Source organism: Candoia aspera, chromosome 3 (genome assembly GCF_035149785.1).
Source record: "Candoia aspera isolate rCanAsp1 chromosome 3, rCanAsp1.hap2, whole genome shotgun sequence".
NCBI lineage: Eukaryota > Metazoa > Chordata > Lepidosauria > Squamata > Boidae > Candoia > Candoia aspera.
Genome location: NC_086155.1, coordinates 955,007 through 974,659, shown reverse-complemented (window position 1 = coordinate 974,659; position 19,653 = coordinate 955,007). Strand labels below are relative to the sequence as shown.

At 53.2% G+C, this 19,653-nt stretch overlaps 1 protein-coding gene across 1 annotated transcript; it reads left to right on the top strand.

The window, feature by feature from the left end:
* Positions 1-2,273: 2,273 nt before the first annotated feature.
* LOC134493505 (papilin-like) lies at positions 2,274-17,909 on the top strand. Its single transcript, XM_063298097.1, has 15 exons — positions 2,274-2,352; positions 2,789-2,872; positions 5,383-5,529; positions 5,900-6,103; positions 7,186-7,386; positions 9,324-9,452; positions 10,421-10,588; positions 12,163-12,309; positions 13,339-13,500; positions 14,041-14,178; positions 14,288-14,479; positions 15,375-15,542; positions 15,948-15,991; positions 17,117-17,227; positions 17,838-17,909. Exons 1-15 carry the CDS (start codon positions 2,274-2,276, stop codon positions 17,907-17,909), a joined length of 2,046 nt encoding a protein of 681 aa, XP_063154167.1.
* The last annotated feature ends 1,744 nt before the right edge of the window (positions 17,910-19,653 follow it).

The window sequence follows — 19,653 nt, the reverse complement described above, 5'->3', positions numbered from 1 at the left end:
CTAGATACCAGAAGGAACTTCCAGATGCAGCTGAGAGAGCCAATTTCTTGATGTGAGCTGTCAGCCAGTGGAACAGGCTGCCACATGAAGTGGTGAGTTCTCCACTGGAGGTCTTCAGAGAAAGGCAGGATGGTCGTATGTCAGAGATGCTCCAGTGGATTCTGTACTGAGCAAGGGGTCAGACTAGATGACTTCCAAAGTCCCTTCCAACTTATGATTCTATAAGTGTAGCTTCTTCACCTTCCCTGCATGCAGTGCTGTCCTCGTCTTCCTTCCTTCCTTCCAGCCCAGGATAGCAGTTTTTAGACAGCATCAGTGAGCTTGCTCAGATTGTTGACCTCAGCAAAAGTAGCAGCAGCAACTGAAGTTCAGCTGTGTTGTAACCTGAACCAAAATGTTGTTTGTAATGGAACCTGAAAGGGGAGGTAGACAGATTCCTTCTTCTACGTGTCCTCCCCACATGCCAAGAAGCTGCCATCCGTTGGATCAAGCCTCTTGACCATCCTCAGTGCTTTGGCCAAGGCCCAGCTCTAAGAAAAGAATAAAAGGAAATGGTGTTTTGGGTTTTCCCAGGATGAGGGAATTTAGCAAAAGCTCGTGATAAGGACTCAAGAGGTCACTTGTGAATATGCAGTTCTGGTCCTGAGGAAGGATTAATAAGGAATTCTCCTTCAAAGCGCTTTGGCTCACTCACTCTGAACTGGGCCAGGCCCAAGGCCCCTCCGGCCACAGCTTCAGTCGCAGGTCCACAGCCAGCCAGGCACATTCAGAAAACTAGCTGGAGGGTCTCCCCCTCCCTCTCCCCAAGGGTGGGATTCCAGGGGCTGCTATCAGCCATCTAGACGAGGAGCCGCCAGTGGGCCAATCCTGCCCCAATGAGCTCAAGACTCAAAACGGGGGGCTCTCCATCACCAGAGGCAGCTCTGCACTTGTGCTGAATCCCCCCACCCCGAGATTTCCCCAGCATTTGCTTCTGGACACCCCCTCTCCAGCTGCACATTTGTGCCACCTCTTGGTGACCAGCAAAATTCTCCAGATGCTCTACCGGTCCCACCCCCCCCGCCCCCGCCTTCCCTTGCTTTATATTGGTGGATGCGTTGTCCAGCAAGCTTCTCCTGGGCTTTGCCTTTCACTGGAGGGAGAGGCAGACTGCCCCCACACTGCTGGCCTCCTCCCGGTCCACCTTTGATCCTAATTCAGCGGGCAGGAGGCTGCTCCTAAGCACTGGCCAGGATCGGCCTTTGCGGGGGGGGGAGGGGGGGCAAAGGGAAGGGAACGCGGGCTGGGTGGTGGAGCAGCAGGCTGGCTGTGTCCTTGCTTCTCCCTCCTGCGGGTACTACCCCGGGGTCACACATTTCTGGAAAGAAAGAAGCTCTGATCCACTCCTTAGGAGGAGGTGCCAGCAGAGTCTGCCATGAGACTGGGCTCTAGATAAACTATTCTGGAGGAGGAAAAAGGAGTGACTCTTTTTCCTGATCGGAGAATAAGTACTGTAGCTTGTTACACATTAAACATTTGCCAAGGAAAGCTGAACACAACCCCCTACTGGGGCACAGCTGCAAATGGGTGCCGCTCCCTAAACATGGTTTCTCACGGGCTGGCTGCTAATCGGGTTGGCTTGGCTCCCAGGAGGCTGAGAAGGCCCCCACATTGCTAAGGAGTTTGACGTTTGTTCTCAGTGGAAAAGGGAGAATGAGGCTTCTCAGCCGGAAAGGTCTTTGGAAACAATCAGCTCAGGCCGGAACAGAAGGACTGGCACTTTGCTGTCATGTTCTAACCAAGCGGAATATGGGGAGCAGCGGTTGGAGGAAATCTTCGTGCCAATGGCACCCTCGGGGTCCTCCCTACCAAGAGCACATGCTGCTCGTAGGATTCCAACCTGGGCACAGCAGCCCGGACAGGCAATGGTTCCACTGCTGCCCTAAAAGCCAGCTGGTCGTCTCCCCATGAGGACCGAGTAAGAATCCACGGAAGGCGACCACAGTCCATTGCCTTGTAAATATTGGCTATCCAGAGGGAGCAGAGCAGCCCGCTGGCTGCTGCCAAGGATGGGGTGGGGAGATCTACCTTCCTCCAGGGGTCACCCTGACATGCCCCAAACAACCTTGAGGGACACAAGATAAGCCTGTGGACACACCTGCAAGGCATTCTGGGAATTGGCATCAGCAGGGATATGAAAGCCTGGCTTGCCAGGTTCAGCCTTGGCATCAAAGGGTGGGAGGTATATATTCCAGGCTCATCCACCACACACCGCACCAGCCCCAGCTTCAACCATGAAGGGCCCCCTCGTCTCCTTCCTCCTCCTCGTGGGCCTCCTGGTCTTCCAAGTGGAGCCCTATCAAAGGAGAAGCGGTGAGTGCAGGTTCCTTTCTTCCTGGATGGAGTGGTATGGCAGGGGAAGGAGGCAACGCCTCCCGTTTCCTCAGTTCTCCACCACAATAACATGGGAACCCGCTGCTCCTTAAGCAGTCCAGAAAGCGCATTCTGGAGAGCGCAAAGGGTCTGGGGCAATGAGGAGAGCTGCTGGGGGAGGAAATTAAAGGACTGGCATTGTAGACACACACACACACACACACACACACACCTGTCCCTGTTTCCCACCGGTTCTCCACTTCAGATGGCCCTGCCCCATCAGACCCACCTTGGGGAAGAGAAGCAGCACCCACAGCTGAGCTACAGCCATGGGGCTGACTAGTGGCTCTCGGGGATTGGGACAAAGCATTTTGCAGGAGAGGAAAGGACACACTGCAGATGACGAAGATCTAATTTTTCTGTCCCCTCCTCCTAGATGACAGTCAGCACCATGAAAAGGGAAAACACGCGGAGGAGTTGTCTTTCCAGAGTCCACCATCTCCAACTAACATCCCCCCTGGTGAGAAGCTTCAGGGAAAACCTGGCATGACTTTTGCTATGTCCTTGGGCAATCTCTCCCTATAGGAATGGTAGCAAAATTACTCATTTTCAGTTAAGGGATGCCTAATTCTCGGGCAGCCGGCTCGGGTCGACTCAGCCTCCCGTCCTTCCAAGGTGGGTGAAAGGAGCACCCGGCTTGCTTGCTGGGGAAGGGGCGGCTGGGGGAGGCCACGGCCAACCACCCCGCTCTATCGCCTGCCAAGAAAACATTGCGCAAGCGGCGCCCCCCAGAGGGTCAGGTGTGACTCACTGCTGGCGCAGGGGACCCTTCGCCTTTCAATCATCACACTATTCCCGTTCAGAGTAAGCCACGTTACAGAGAGGGCAGAAAAAGAAATAGCAGGTCAGAGATAATAGAGGTGGGAGGCAAGACCAGGACATCAGGCTAGAACAAGTGAGGGCCAGCCCCGTTCTCTACATCTCTCCTTGCAAACCAGCCTTGTTTTCACCATGGCCATCTCCCACTTCCTACATTGCCTTCTCTTCTTTAAACTACCCACTTTTTCAAGTCTCACTCAGTCCTGGCTTTCTTAATCTTTCTCTTGCTCTTACCCCACTGTCTTCCTTGATCAGTTTATTTTGTGATTTAACCCTCTTTTGTTCCCTCAGTATGACCAAACCACCTCCAACTTACTTCCCCCCCCCCGCTCTCTTCTGCCCACATTTGTTCCCCACTGGTTCATTCTTGACCTCACCCCGTTTCCATACTGAGTTCCCACTGCAGCCAACTCACTCTGAGGTTCCTCCTGATATACCTCACTTTCATGTCTCAAAGTCAGCAGAAGCGAGCTGTTATGCACAGCCATTTTCACTGCTTTTGTCAAACATTCCTTCCTCACAACCAGTCACACACTACCCCTCCCTTCCTGCCAGCCTTTGCATAATTTAACATTTCTCTACTTGCTCTAATGGTTTGCCCTTTATTGGCAGCCTTGAATTGGTCGCTCTATTTTCTGTGCCAAGTACAAATGCCTTTGTCTTTAATGCCTTATTTTCAGTTCCACACTCCGCAACGTGTTAAACGATCGATCTAATATTCACTGCAAATCATTTTGCTTCTCTGCAAATGAGAAAGCACCGTTTGTGTACCAAAGCGCACGTCCATCCATGCCCTCAACTGACATGCCTCCAAGGTCATCACAAGCGTCCCCCATAGAAACCCAGGGGAAATCTCACTTCCTTGTCTTCCTCACTGCTTATTGTTGAACCATTTGCTAAGTGTTCCATGGATTCTTTAACATGTTTTTGTTCTTTTATATTTGCTCATTTCATCATTCAGTAGTCCACGTCTTAAAATAAGAATAAGTCCTTCCTTTAACATTATTGCATTGCCCCACAACTCCAATACTCAAACCCCGTTGTAAGAAGGAACACAGAGGAACACCCAGTTTGGAAAAGAGACAGTGCGATTGCCCCTCCGCCTCTGATCGACCTCCAGCGATACTAGATTCCCGGAACAGCTAGTGAGAGTGGATTGCCCAGCTAGGGTGTTTCAAGCGAGGCCGAGAAGGCAGGATTGAGAGTGGACAGACAAGGTCCCCATCTCTCCTCATGGAAAGGCTGTTTGGGATCAAATGTCACACATTAGCCCTCAGCAAACCATCTCTGTCGTGTCCTTGCAAGGACCTTCTGGCTGGGACAAGAGCAGATAAAATTTCCCCATGGAAAGTCCATGTAGCCCCAGTTCCAGGCAGCCCCATCCTGCAAAGGCAGCCACAGGGAACATTCCCCCCTTGTAGAAAACAACTTGCATCTTGCTTTTCAAATGGGGGGAAGTGTTCCAAGTTTATTTATGCCATCATATAAAACACCATATAAAACATCCAGCAACCCCACGTGAACTAAATTATTCAAAACGAGTAACATAGCTAATTACCTTCTGATATGGGGCAGTATAACAGGGCTTCATTGCTCCTAAAGTTTCCTTACATTACACAGTCATGACTGAGCAATGTTTCCCCACTTTTTTTTTAATTTCTGAGGGTTTATCAGCTAATTAAAAAGTGTGTTCTCTTCCATAGTACAGTTGGAGTGATGGGCAGGGAGATCAGATTTTACACCCTGTGGATTCTCAGCCCCATCACTGGTACCCCTCAGGTCTGAGAGGGCCTTGCAAGGGATCAAGCAATATATCCTCGATCTAGACCCGCGGAAGGACAGGGGCTGCTGTAACACTGGCCTTCGGAAAATTGTGAAGAGCATCAGCTTTTCTACTGGCATGAACCTGAAGGACATTACGATGCCTCCATTCTCTCCCAGGGTGGGTTTTAGGGCCATGGCTGAAGCCAGCTTTCTCCAGGTCTTCATCCTGTTGAGATGGTGGCATGACTACTTTGCAGTTGGAAGGAGACTGGAGCCATCCCTCCGAAAGACCAAGGGAAGGTCCAGGCTTCCCTTGGCTGCGGGACTGTTTACCCTCCTCCTCTGCCTTGGCAAATGCTGATTGAGGCTGCTTCCCTTCCTGTTCAGGACCCCCCAAGTATGGCCTGTGCCCAGCCACACCTTCTTGGCTTTCCCATCCTGTCACGGCCTACTGCCTGGAACACAGATGCTGCCCAGGGGACGAAAAATGCTGCCGCGTTGGGAACATCAGGAAATGCATCCTTCCGGAAGGAGGTGGGTGACCCCTCCCCATTCTGCTGCACGATGGACCGAGGGTTGGGGTGACAGAGATGGAAGTAGGAGGAGGAGGGCCCAGAGGGATCTCACATCCTGTCCCAGGATCCAACTCTGTTCTTGCCAGGAGTGTACTTTCTGGAAAAGGGTCAGAGTGCCTCCCCTCCAGTACCGTGGTGCCCTTCTAAAGACCCCACAGATGGGACTGTAGCACACGTTCCTGGTGTCACCTCTACCAGTGGCAATCAGCTGGGATTGCAGATGTGCCCACCAGGCAACCTGAGTGTCAAGTTCAGACCCAACTGCAGAAGATGCCAGGAGACCATCTTGGCCTGAAGGGCCCACTCTGTGCTCACCCTTTCCCTTCCAGTGCATCATGGTTACTGTCCCAGGCAGGAAGATGGTGCCATCTACAAGAAGCCCTGTGCAGGAGACCATCAGTGCAGCTGGCACGAGAAATGCTGCAAGACGGACCATCACAAGAAATGTACCCCAGCTGTGCCAGGTGGAGTATCTGCAGGACACATGCCCCCGCCTCCCCTAGAGGGCCTCAGAGGGTTAGCTCACAGTGCAGGTACAAAAACTGAGGGTCCTCCAATTTTGGAGGTACCATCACCCACTGGGGCACACATCATGGGCATTCAAAGAAAATGGCTGCTGTGGGGGCAGACTTGACCATTCTTGAAATGGCTACCAAGCAGAGAGAGCCCATTGAGGATCCTTCCTGCTAATCTTCATGCTGTTGAGGGGTGGGCACATTGAAGCCAATTTAGTGGCCTGCTAGAACCACTGAAATGGAGCAGAGCTTATAACGCAGCTGAGAAGCTGGCGCAGAAAAAGAAAATTATCTTAGGTAGCTTCAGTGAGCATGCCAGAGAAATACAGGTTATTGATCTTACCCATTCAGCCCTCCCAAGCATAAAGAATCACACACTTAGACATTAGGTTAAGATAAGTAAAAGCATTTCTTACTGACCTTAGTCTTCATTGCTTCTGTTACATCCACCTTGGTGGAAAAGATGAACTTCCTTTGTTCCTCTTTTCTTTCTAAATACTTAGTTTGCCCTAAACTCTCAGCCCTACAGCTGCCAAGTGCTGCGTGGAAGAAAGGGGCAGAATTCTTCATCAAGGCCCGAGCACATGGCCCTGATGAGAAGAGCAGCATCCATGCTGCCTGCTTGATTGGTGGAAGAAGGGGAAAGAGAGAGAGAGGAAGTGGGAGTGGCAACAAACAGCTTCCTCAGAGTTGCATTGTGGGACAACTCAATTTACATGCTAATTCACATGCTAATGAGGCATGCTGGATTTGCCAGGACTTCTAACACACGTAACCCACCAACCCTCAGGCATCTGAGCTAACCTGGAAATCTGGAGGACCCTGGAGGCTGGCCCTTTGCTTTGCAAGATCCGCCTTCCTTTTAATTGGGTTTAAAGAAATTAAAGAGTAGAGTCATTGGGTGGGGGGAAGCAAAGGAAGGTAGACTTAGAAGCCTCGGACCAAACCTGGATGGGTACACAGGGGATGGGTGCCCTGCTTCTGTCCCTCCCCACCAAACGGATAAGCTGAGCGCCTGAGTGCCACCCCTTCTCCTTTGCTGTCCCCCCCAACCTAGCCCCTGTGGCTCCAGCACGCTTAACCCTTTCCCTCCCGCCCAGCTGCCCCCGGCCTTTGCCCCAAGAGGAACCTTCCACGGGTCTTCACCCCCTGCACAAACCAGTGCAAGGATGACCGGTCCTGCCCCCTTGGGAAGAAGTGCTGCTTTGCCGAGTGTGGCCTGAAGTGCGTCACCCCTGAAAGACACCGTCCAGGAGAGCCCCGGAAACAGGATCGGGACCAGGCTGAAGAGCAGAAGGCAGGTGAGGAAGCAGCTGCCCCAGGCAAGAAAGAGATGGCAAGGCAGCCCCCGTGGGTCTCTCGCACTCTGATGGGTTCTCCAAAAGGTCCTTCAGCCTGTCCACCCTTGCCCCAACTGCGGCACCTCCAGGCCCTGGCTGGCCACCTTCTTTCCTCCATCACCTCCTCGCCACCTTATCCATGAGACAGGCTGAAGGCATCCTGGCGGTTCTGGGGTTCAAGTCGTTCCCCAACCTTTGTCTGATCCAGTCCAAGGACAGCTGCAAGGTAAGCCCCACTTGTCACCTCTCATCTTGGAGGGAAGCCAGGGACTGGGAACAGAGGCAACTGAGGCAGGAGAGGGATCAGCAGAGGATCAGCCAGGGATCAGCCCAAGCCATGCCATGATCGTTTTCCAATGACTGAAGGAGCCATTCAGCTCCACGGTGGGGCAAGACCCTTTGTCTGGGAAAGCTCAAACTGGAACCAGCATGGGGTGCTCAGTCACTGTGGTCTTTCTGGAGACTTGGAAGACTAGTTGGATCTGTGTGGTTTTGCTCCCTTACCAAAAAATCACAGAGATCTTTGGACAATATATGAAGATCCTGGAGCCCCCTGGCGTGGCTCCTACCACATAGTCTGTGCACTAATCCAAGTCCTGATCGCTGTTTTAAATCAGCGTCTTCCTTCTGCAGCTTCCCGCCCACCCTGTCCCAAATCAGGCCATTTGTCCTGAAGGCTGTTCTGCATGGCCTGAATGGGCAGGGCATGGCGTAATGGATTTAAGCTACAGGTAGTCAGGTCCTGACTGATCATAAGAAAAGCACTCCTAGCAGTAAGAACAGTGGGAGAGTGAAACTGATGGTCCAAAGATGTGGATGTGTTCAGCAGGGGCCGAGCAGCCACTGGCCTCTGGGGAGCTGTGACTGGGATTCCTGCCCTGAACAGGGGTTGGACTGCATGGCCCACAGGGCCCCCTTCTAACACCAGGGTTCCAGGATCGATTCGGAGATTATATGTGGGGCAGGAGAGCAAAGGTCCAGAGCAGGGTTCCTCGACCAGGGTTCCGTGCCACCCCAGGGTTCTGCGAGAGGTCCCTAGGGGTTCACTGGGAGATCACGATTTATTTAAAAAATTATTTCAAATTCGGGCAACTTCACATGAAAGAGGCAAGCTTCATTTTTTATTTTTAGTTTAAGAACACTGTTAATGCCTGTAATACAGGCCTACCCATGAAATGAATACAATAATTTTGTAACTTCTGGCCTATATTTGAGCCTGAATGGTCAGGGGTTCCCGGAGGCCCGGAAAATATTTCAAGGGTTCCTCCAGGGTCAGAAAGTTGAGAAAGGCTGGTCCAGAGGAAGGAAGAGAGGAGGCTCAAAGGTGCTCCCCACCTGCCCGATTCTTGCCAGCCAGGTCCCAGCATGTGCTTGGTGGGAAAAGCCAGGTTGCCAGGTTGGGTAAGGGGGAGAGGAACAGCCTCCTGGAAAGCTTTGGGTCAAGATCCTCTTCTTTAAATTTGGGGTGGGGGGCATATTCGCTGGAATATCTGGAGGGGTATCAGGAGGGGTTAGGCAAGTTTCCTGACTTCCCTCTGCCCCCCCCCCCCGCAAAGTACAAAGCAAGACAAACGAGCCCACAGGCTCAAGCAACAAATCTTGCCAACATGCAGAAGTAATGAGGGCGGCCAGTTCTATATTCGTTCCGGAGTTCGGCTTTTCTTGGGTAACCTGGGTGCAACACGCTGAGGACCCGTTTTGTGCGGTGGGGTTCCCAGGCTGACCCGTCCGGGAGCAGAGCAGAGGAAAGGAGAGGCCCTGGAAAGCCGGCCACTCTTTCCACAGGAAGCTCCTGCCGGGGGCGATGGTGGCGCAGAGCAGAAGCTACCAGGCAGGGCATCTCCTGCAGCCTGGCAGCTTTGGCCTGCCTGCACCTGAGGGTCTTCGCTCCCCTCCAGGGAAAGAAGGTGGAGATGCTCAGGCTTCCGAGGAGGAGTCCGTGTGGGCACGGTGCCACACGGGGCGGGACTGTCCCCACCGGAAGAGGTGCTGCAGGGGAGTGTGCAGGCGAGAATGCCGGCCACAAGGTGAGTCCCAAGCTGAATCGGGGCGGGAGCGGCTCCGGGTGGCCTCGGAGGGGGCAGGAAGAAAGCCGACAGGACGACTGGCGCCCCCCCCCCCCCGCGTGCGTGAGGGCGGCTTGAGCTGCCCTCTTCAAAAGCTCACTCCAATATCAACACGCATCAGGCTCTCCCTTTGTGCAAATGCGCCCCTGTGTGGTGAAGAAAAAGCCCAGGCACCGAAGGATTCGTGGCTAGAAAGTTCAGGGCTTGAAACGGTCGGAGGACGCGCGCTTGAAGTAAATCCATCCCGCTGGCAAATCATGCCCAAGTTAGGGGAAATCCCGCCCGCCACTTCCCAGTTCGTCCTCACGCCCAACAGACCCCAAACATGGTTCGCCAGAGCAGCATAAAAATGTAACAATTACAACAACAGCAACAACTCCTGAGCTGACTGAGGTGGAGCTGGAAGGCAGCAGCAGGACAGCTAGTTAAAGCCCAGAGGAAAAGTTGATCCCACTGAAAGGCAATGAAATGCTTCACAACAAACGTCTTTTTAAAAAAATCAGTGCAACTTTAAGATGTGTGGACTTCAACTCCCAGCATGGACCAACCCCAGCATGGCTGGCTGGGGAATTCTGGGAGTTGAAGTCCACACATCTTAAAGTTGCTGAGGTTGAGAAACACTGCAGTAGGCAATAATGGGGAGGGCTCATATTCAGTGAGCCGGCTCTTCCACCACCAGATTCCTCTGTTTTCCAGCCAAGCCAGATGCCAGCCACAGTAGTTGCCAGCTAGATGTCTCCTGGGCATCTGAGAGTCATGTTCTCCCCAAGACAGAGCTGCATGCAGCCACCAACCAGCACAAGGGCACCACAGGAGTGGGTGACAGATCCGTTCCACAGTCGCTGAGTCCTCCTGCCCTCCTCTGCCCACTTGAGAGATGTGGCATCCAGGAGCAAACTTCAGGCCCGGCCTTCTATTCTGTTTCTCAGATATCTGCCACCTCCCTAAAGAGAAAGGCCCCTGTGACGCACGAGATCCTCGCTGGTTCTACAACCACAGGTCCAGGAGATGTGAGCGTTTCATCTATGGAGGCTGCTGCGGGAATGCTAACAATTTCAAGCTTCTTGAAGAATGTGAGCGCCGCTGCGTCAATCCAGGTGAGATCCAGGCAGACAGAGGAGAGGTCCGAGGTCCAAGGGAAGGAGCATTCACAGTAGACCAGATGGCCCTTGCCTGGCACAGGCTGCCTTGGGGGCCGGTTGCTGCTTGGAGCAAAGCCCTGTAGGTGGTTGAGATCCAAGGGGGTTGGAAAATAGGAGAAACAGAGAAGGGGAGCAGAAACGAGGGGGGGAGGAAGAAGGGAAGGGAAGGGTTCTGAGAAAGGAGGAATGGCGGCGGAAAGGAGGACAAGGAGGTGCTGGAAAGGGTAAGCCCTCTTGTAGACTTCCATTCATGAAACAATACTTCAAGGAGAGAATAGAGAGGGACAGGTGGGCAAGTCCAGTACTCAGAAGCAGAGGAAGGAAAGGATGGAGTGGAGCGGCAGCAATACTTGTTCCTCACCACACTTGCCTTTTGGTGCTTAATTAGGTTAGTTAATTAGTTATGACCCATTAACCTGGGTTTGATTGCTGGTTACTTTGTGAATCAATGCTTGCACTCTTGACTTATCTAGTAACAACAACTTCTTCCGGGGGCATCCAGTAATTTCTTTGATCATCATGTCCATCTACCTTATCCATGGACTTTTCCTTCTTCTACTTCAATGTTGCCAATCTTATCTTCTCCTCCTCCTCCTCATATCACTTGCCCAAAATATGTGGGTTTCTCATTGCTGATCCTTGCTCAAGAGGGCAGTCACCCATTCTATAGTCCAGGTAGATTGGTTGGTTCTTCTCACCTAACCCTTTCCAGATCCATAACTTAGATCAGTGTTTCTCAACCTCGGCAACTTCAAGATGTGTGGACTTCAACTCCCAGCGTGGACCAACCCCAGCATGGCTGGCTGGGGAATTCTGGGAGTTGAAGTCCACACATCTTAAAGTTGCCGAGGTTGAGAAACACTGATCTAAATATTTCCATCTCCCTTCTCAGGTCCAGCTTTCATACCCATACCTTGCCGCTGGAAAGATGATTGCGTGATCTCTTCTTATCTTTTTATGGACACAGAAGTGCCCTTTCCCTCCTGTCCTTGCCTTCCTCCCTAGGACTAATCTTCCCTTTACTTCTCCAGCACTCTCTCCATCTTTATCCCTTCTTCACCCTCAAAGAACAATCATCTTCATTTCTTCACCATCCTCTAGTTTCCCGCTGATTGTTTCCAGACATGCAGTTATTCATCTGTACTAACCCATAACAAGCTTTTCTTCCTTCCGTTTCTTCTTCCCTAACCAGTTGATGGATTATGTGCCATCAAGTCATGTTTGACTCCTAGCAACGGCATAGAAAATTTTCTCCAGGACGATCTGTCCCCAACCTGGTCCTTCAGGCCTTCCCACAATCCGTCTTAAGATGGAAGCTAAAGCTAGGCCTCAACATGAGCTTTTCTAGCCCCCACTTACAGCCCCTCCCCCAGTTTCCCCCCGGGTTTATCCCCCAGCCTGAGGAAACACTGGAGAATTCTCTATTTCAAGAGGGCTGGATGAGCCTGACAAAAGCACTGCTGAATTCACAGGCAGTTTTCCAGGTGAATGTGAGCACTTTGCCAATAGGAATCCCACCCGTCCTGCAGGTCTGAGGAAGCCTGGCACCTGCCCCACCCCAGTTCAGACCAACAACACCATGTGCGGCCAGTTCTGCTCCACCGACTCCAGCTGCCCAGGCAGCGAGCGCTGCTGTGCCACCCCCTGCGGGCGGCAGTGTGAACGCCCGGAAGAAGGTAAGCCTGCTTCTGGGCCCGGGGTCCTGGACAGAAGGGGGGAGGAATTGAGGGGGGGAGGGCGTGCCCATCCAGTATCCAGAAAAGCAGAGGAGAGCCGTCCAAGAGCCAGTGGGGTTCTTGCCCCGCCAGCTTAGACTTGGCATCCACCAGCCAGGAGGTCATCTTGAAACACCGCTGGGTCTCAAGGGGAAGCGGGTTCCTGCCAGCAGCCAAAGTTGGGGGTTGGGAGGTCATTGTCCAAGGCACTTTCCAAGAAAGCTTTGCGGCAAGAACTCAACACAGTTTGAGTGAGCTACTCCCACCATTTAAAAGGAAGGAGAAGGCATGCGCATTAGAGCTGCTTGTGGATGGTTCCAGTGCCAGCCTGCACTTGGGCAGCCCCAGTCAGTCCTGATCTGCAGGCAGATCAGCCCCGCTGGATGCCTCTCTGTGCCATATTCCCTGGGCCTCCCAGGAGGCTGGGACAGACCCTGTCAAGCCCTGAAGGGAGGTTGGACAGTTTCCCTGCAGGACCAGACCTGATGCCGCCTGGTCAGGGAAGACACCTCTGGCCAGGGGGAGCTTCCAGGGCTGTCCTCCGTACCCCACCCTGCCCCACCCACCCCCAGCCTCTTAGGACAGGTGCCACACAGGCCAGGGGGCCATTCCATCACTGTGTGGGATGTGGCCAGAGTCTCCAGCATGTCGAAGCTTGTAAAAGAGGTGGAAGGGCTGTTGCTGTGGGGCTGACTTGTAAAATCACCCACCCCCACCCCCACCCCCACCCCCACCCCACAGATGCCCCTGCTGGCTGAGGAAGGTCCAGCAGTATTTGGAGAGATCCTCTTTTTCTAGGGCAGCATTTCTCAACATTGGCAACTTTAAGCTGGGTGGACTTCAACTCAATGCATGGCTGGCTGGGGAATTCTGGGAGTTGAAGTCCACCCAGCTTAAAGCTGCCAAGGTTGAGAAACGCTGTTCTAGGGAGAGAACTCCACTCCGTGACTGAATAGACTCTTCTCTTCTGTGTCCCCCTTTTGTTCCCAGATTTCAGCGGATACTGCCCACTGCTGATTCTTCCGCGTGGCAATGACACCATTTGCTTCAAAAACTGCACTGGTGACTGGGATTGCAACTCTGGCGTTCACATTCCCTGGAAGAAGTGCTGCCATTCTGGGGACAGGAAGCTGTGCCTGGAGGCTGCAGAAGGTCCCCCGCTTTCTCTCTCTCTCTTTCTACACCCCCACCCCCGCCAACCAGGGGCAACAGGGACTGACGGCAGGGTGCCCAACCCCATAATATCACTGGAGCTCTTCACAGCATGCACTTGACCTGGTTCCCAAATTAACTGATTTCCTGAATGTGGACAACCTGCCTATCTGTAAGGAACCAGATGTGCAGGTTTGCACCCAGTGTTAAGCCACCGAGGCACCCATGCAAGTTTAACATTAACCAGGCCGAGCACGGGGTGGACTGTACCTGCTTGGCCTTCCCTGTCCCTTGCATCCACACGTTGTTCACGCTGCGCATCCTCCCAGGGCCTCCATCCTCCTCACCCTCCAGGCTTCTTGGACTGACCCCCGGAATTCCTTCCTGATACGCTCCAGGACCCAGGGTGGGGGGCAGGAGGGGGGCCTGGCCCAGCCCTACAGCAGGGGAGGAAGGGGCAAGCCTGCAATGGGCAGAGGCTTCTGCCATCCAAGTCCAGGGCACCGTGCAAGCCCTCCTCCTCCTGGCCTCTTTTTCTAGAGCACCCTGGCGTGTGTCCCAGGAAGACGGTGGTGCAGACCTTCACCACCTGCAACAGCAGCTGCAGCGATGACCGGGACTGCCCCCTTACTGAGAAGTGCTGCTTTAGTGGCTGCAGCCGAGGCTGCCTGCCCTCAGGTCTGTCCAGGCCTCCATCCCTCCCCCTCTTCCCTGGGGCTGAGCCCCAGGACAGCCGCAAGTGCCCCCGAGCCTGGCCTTGTGAGCTGCCCCTCTCCGCCTCTTGCAGTTTGCAGTGACCGGTGCCAGCTGCCTTCAGACCAGGGGAGCTGCTCGCAGCATCTGGAGCGCTACTACTACAGCCCGGCCGAGAAGAAGTGCGTCCCGTTCGTCTACCACGGCTGTGGGGGCAACCGCAACAACTTTGAGACCAGGAGTCAGTGCGAGAAGGCCTGTGGGAGACTCAGTCGAGGCACGGCGGGTCCGTTTTGCATCGGTGACCCTGGCCCCGTCAGGCCGGAACACCAGCACTCCCTCCCCCCTGCCCCCAGAGGAGCACAAGAACTTGGAGGGAACAGGCCAGAACTCTGCTCTTCTTCTTCTCTATAAATTCTATTTAAAGTTTTAAAGAGTAACACAAACTACTACAAAAGAAAGAAAAGAAAGAAGAAAAAACAAAATTGTAGTAAGAAAAAATAAAAAGAAATAGAAAGAAGCAGCTTCCAATTGCCAAGGTGGTACGAGCTCATCCTCAAAACACTTGTGATACAAACTCGATAACTCATCTGCTCCAGGCACCTTTCCTAGTTTACTCTTTTTAACAGCTTCTGAAACTTCTCTTATCATTGTAGGTCCACTCATAATTTGTTCTTCTGTGGTCTTCGTTAAATTTTGTTTTCTGAGATATTCCTCTATTTTCTCAGAAGTCCTAGCTCTAACTTTACTGTAAGGCTACATTAACAGAATCTTGCAAATCTGAAAGTGCATCCCCCCCCCCCCCGCCTTTATGATCCAAGAAACGAGGAAGGGTCCCTCCTGAGACCTTTGCCAGGCCCCCATTCCTGCTGCAGGCTCAGCTGCCTCTTCTCCTACCATTGCCTGGTCTGCAGCTTTTCCTCCCGTCTCCCAAGGCCATTCCCAAAGACCATTACAGTTACTAACACTTTTGGCCTGCATTGTGATTCTACTCTTGCACATGACCCATTCAGTCCCACACAAATCTCTATTGGAAGCATCCAATTTTAGAGTTTAGGGTTCATCTAATGTTTTCAGGGAAGGGTAGCCTGACCCACTTTCGGAAGGAAAAGGTTCCTCCTCAGTCCATCTCACTGTCCTCTTTCCTCCTCTCCTGCCCCACTCCCTCCCTCCGGCTACAGAGGTTTGCAAGCTGCCAGCCGACCCAGGGCCTTGTCGTGGCTATTCAGAAAATTACTACTACAACCGGGACACCAAAAAGTGTGAAAAGTTTGTTCATGGACTGTGCGGTGGCAACGAGAACCGCTTCCCCACCAAACTGGAGTGCCGTATGGTCTGTGAAGGGTTAGGTAAGGAACAAGAATGCACGCAGGCTTGTGTGCGTACGCACGTGTTGTGTCTGGAAGATAACCCTACCCTAACCACAACTCGGTCATTAATGGTTTCTCCTAAGATCTCACGTCTTGCCTCCAGCTCTTGAGTGAGACTGCCATAAGCCACCCTCTGTGTCCCAATGTTGTATCTCCAACTTTACTGCAGGATTTATTGTCCAATGACCTCCTTGTGTTCTGTGAAAACTCAGTTACTGTCAGGGTCTGCCTGAGACCCAATAAAAACACAGACGCTAGAGGAGAGGTTCTGGGTTTATTTGGGAATAGACTCCACGCCCTTAGAAAGCTGAGAGTGAGGGGAGCGTGCCGGAATGGGATTTAAATAGCCCGCGCCGGTCAGCGCTCCACCCCACCTTACCCCAGGTGCGCCCCACGAGTCCCAGCAGTTCGTCCAGCAGTTCGTCCAGGTGAGAGGTCGTCCAGCCCCCTGCGCCCCGGGCATCACCTCGATCACCTTCCTGTGTGTTGACGATCCGTTGCCGGGCGATCAGGCTTCTAATTCCTCAAAAGCCCGGGCGCGCCCTTCCGAACCTCACCTGTTCGATTATTTAATTTTGTGTCAGTTTCCTTTCTTGTTGCTTCCTGGGCTGCCGCCCTCGGTCGTTACATTGTTTCTTTAGACTCAGTGTTGCTTTTTGTGTTTCTTTATTGCTCTTGCCTTATCAGCCAGGGACCCATAATCTTGTATTGTCATGCGAGCCGTTGCGATGTCACAACCATCGCAACGGCGATCATGACAGTTACTGTGGTTAACCGGATGAGCGCAATAGCGGGAGACAGTCCTGCTCGCTGTAATTCTCTGCTATTTCCCCATTTTGCACAAGGCTGGTCTTGCACAGCAACAGAACGGCGTTGGGGGTGGAGAAACCCTATGCTGACGTGCTCTTTCCCCAAAGCTGGTCCCAGTGACTTAGCTCCCTGCTTGACTCCTTTACAAAATGAGTCTTAGGAAACAAGAGGACCAGGGCATCCTGGGGTGGGGTTGCCAAGGAAGTCAAGACTGTGGCTGTGACTGGGTAATTGAACCCCCTCCTCTTTTTTTTACCTGCACCACATGCATGACATCGTGGGGCATGGAAAGAGGGCCCAAAAGCAGCCTAGGAAGGCAAGCGGAGTCCTGCTACGCAGCTGTGGCTGGTGGAGGCTGTCCCGCTGGCTGGGGATTGCTGGAGGGGAGGGCAGCCAACCCGGCGGTGGGGGGAACCCAGTCGATTGCTTTGTTCATCACAGAAACAGGATAGGAGAGTTTTGCCAGGAGAGTTTTCCACCCACTCAAGGGCCGGTGGGGAGCCCTTGACTCGGCAAGGGGAAAGGCCCAGGCAGGGGAGGCAGAGAAAGCAGAGGGACCCCCTCAGGGCCGCCAGTGGTCCCCTTTGCCTCTGGGACAGAGGTTAGGATCTGGGCAAGAGACCCAGGCAGAAGCTGCCACGCCCCACAAGGCCAAGCACCCTCTGCTCTGCCCTGCTTGGCCAGGCCTTGACCACGGGAGCAGAAGCCCCTGCCCACCCACCGCTTCTCTGTTCTCTCCGCAGAGTGACAGCAGCCCCCTAAAGCATGTCCCCCTCTGGGACGTCACTGCGTGGAAGTGGGAGCAGATGCCAGCATCGTGCTGCTGCCGCTGCCATAGCCCAAGCTCCTTTCCTGTTAGAGCTTCCTGTCTTCTCCAAAATAAAGATGTGGATTTCCCTGCATATTCTGAGTGTGGTTCTTGAGTAGCCCCCTCTGGGAGATCCAGACCCCGGCCTCACGTGGACTTTGCGGGAAGCAAAGGAGCAACCCAGGACCTCCAGCATTCTCGCCGGGGGCCATACTGTGGAGGATCCGCATAGCTGTATATTTTTGCCATGTAAATCCAATAAAATAAGCATCCATAGCTATGGACATTGCTCCAGCAAGGCAGTTTCCCACCACTTAATCCTTCCTCTTTCTGGGTTGCCATTTGGGACCTCAGGAGCTGGACTTTGATCCAGAGACCTAGGCCTCATCATGCCACTGAATTGCGGCAAAGTTAAAGGAGCCATCATGAAAGAATTCAAGTAACTGCTCTGTATCAGATGCAAGCCCTATTTAGAATGAAACCAAATCCTTGCACCTCTTTCTCCCACCTGCATAATATCATGGGTTAGAACCACTCTCTTGTGAGGAAAGTCGGTTTCCATCTGTCTCTGGTTTTAATAACTGACTGATCTGGTATCAGGCTGTTTGCTACTGGCAGCATGGAAACATGTTCTCACCCCCATTGTCTCTCCACAGTGGAGGCCCACGGTCTCTCTCGGTCCAGAGATAGCCTGCACACTGGCCGAGGAGACCTCCCTTGCAATCTGAAGCGAGCCTCTCTGGTCTTGGCCCATCGTCTCTGGCATTATGCAGGTGGCGAGAAGGTTGGGAATGGCCCAGCAGCAGCAGGTCGCTCTTCCCACCCAGATCCAGCTTGGGTCAAGAAGGTGATGCATCTGGAGCAGCCTTTCTCTCACCTGGCACAGGTCCACTATGGCCATGGGGGGGGGGGGACAAGGTGGGGCAAATAACAAAATGTGCCTCACCAGGTTGTGACACAAACTACATGACTTGCATACTTGCATTGGACATCAGGAAACCAATATGAAAGCCAAGGTGTGCACTGTGTTCTTGCAATGCACATTTCATTGTGGTTTATACCAGTGTTTTTCAACCTTGGCAACTTTTAAGATGTGTGGACTTCAACTGTGGGCTGGGGAATTCTGAGAGCTGAAGTCCACACACCTTAAAAGTTGCCAAGGTTGAAAAACACTGGTTTACGCTGAGCAGTTCTGCGGACAAGAAGCACGCTCTGAGTGGAGAAGCCGGGGGAAGGCGGAGCTCAGGCGTCTGTACGTGAAAAATTCCACTAGTGAGTGGGAAGGTCAGGTGGATGCCAGGTCACACTCACTCTGTCCATCACCACGGTGGATGGTGGAAAGAGGTGGAAAGGGCCACCTCCCCAGCTTCACCGCCACCACCAGTGATCCTTCCCGGGGTGACAAGGCCCAAAATTGAACTGGCATCTAATAGGCCTTTCATAATATCCTCAAGCAATTGCAAGGTAGCAAAGGTATTCCTTTTCCAAATGCATGTCACTTTTTATGTTTTTTTTCTGAAGTGGCTGGCGGGGAGTGAAGCTGCAGAAAGCCCGGGTGGGGGTTGCTCCGAGAGTCCGGCCCGGTGGGTGGGGGCTCCGTCCTTCTCCACCTGGGCCAGGTGCCGTGGTGGGCTTCGGCCCCCAGCGCTCGCCCTTTCCTGCAGCGGGTTGGGCGGCCAAACACGGGGGGCAGCTGGGCAGGCTCCGCTTCTTGGCCCACTACGGAGAGAGACCCTCTCCTGCCCAGACCCTTCTTTCAAGCTGGCACTCCGTCCCAGAGCAGAGAGTGCGCCGGCCGCTCATCTGCCCCCCTCGCTGCCAGGGGTCCCTCCTGGCTGCCGCTTCTCCTCTGCCAGCCGCCCCGCTGGGCTGGAGTTTGCTACTAAGCCAGTGTTTCTCGACCCTGGGAAGTTGAAGAGGTGTGGACTTGAACTCCCAGAATTCCCAAGCCAGCCATGCTGGTTGGGGAATTCTGGGAGTTGAAGTCCACACCTCTTCAAGGGGTCAAGGTTGAGCAGCACTGTTCTAAGCACTGGGGGAAAGGGAGAAACTGGCATCCACAAGCTTTAAGGGTGAAGCGCTCCTTCCGGCAGCAGCAATGACTTTGTTCATGCGCTTCCTGGGGCGACCTCTGGGGATAAACCTCCCTGTTCCCCAGATGCACAAACCCAGAGGAAGGGGTGGTGTGACTACTCGGAATTTCTCCATCCATTTTCCCACCTTTAGTGATCCTTCCACCAAGAGACACAGATTCATTTACTTTCTTTAAGTTTCTGCCATTCATCTATAACTTGATTCCTTCCATTTTCCCAGTCAGACAAAGGTGCTTTGTCTTGGGTATCCTTGCTTTTCATTCCATCCTTCCATCTGTCTAACCTCAGCTGTCCAGGCAATCTCTCCTTCGACCAAAGAGTGTCTAAGTGAGAGCAGATATGGCTGGGGCGTGGCCAGTCCTGGGCAGAGGCGGCCTGG

Bases quoted from the DNA above. Each gene is read 5' to 3' on its own strand.
- LOC134493505 (XM_063298097.1), top strand. From the start codon at position 2,274: ATGAAGGGCCCCCTCGTCTCCTTCCTCCTCCTCGTGGGCCTCCTGGTC. The intron at 14,179-14,287 runs GTCTGTCCAGGC...CGCCTCTTGCAG, and splicing joins CCGAGGCTGCCTGCCCTCAG to TTTGCAGTGACCGGTGCCAG. The intron at 15,543-15,947 runs GTAAGGAACAAG...ACCTTACCCCAG, and splicing joins TATGGTCTGTGAAGGGTTAG to GTGCGCCCCACGAGTCCCAG.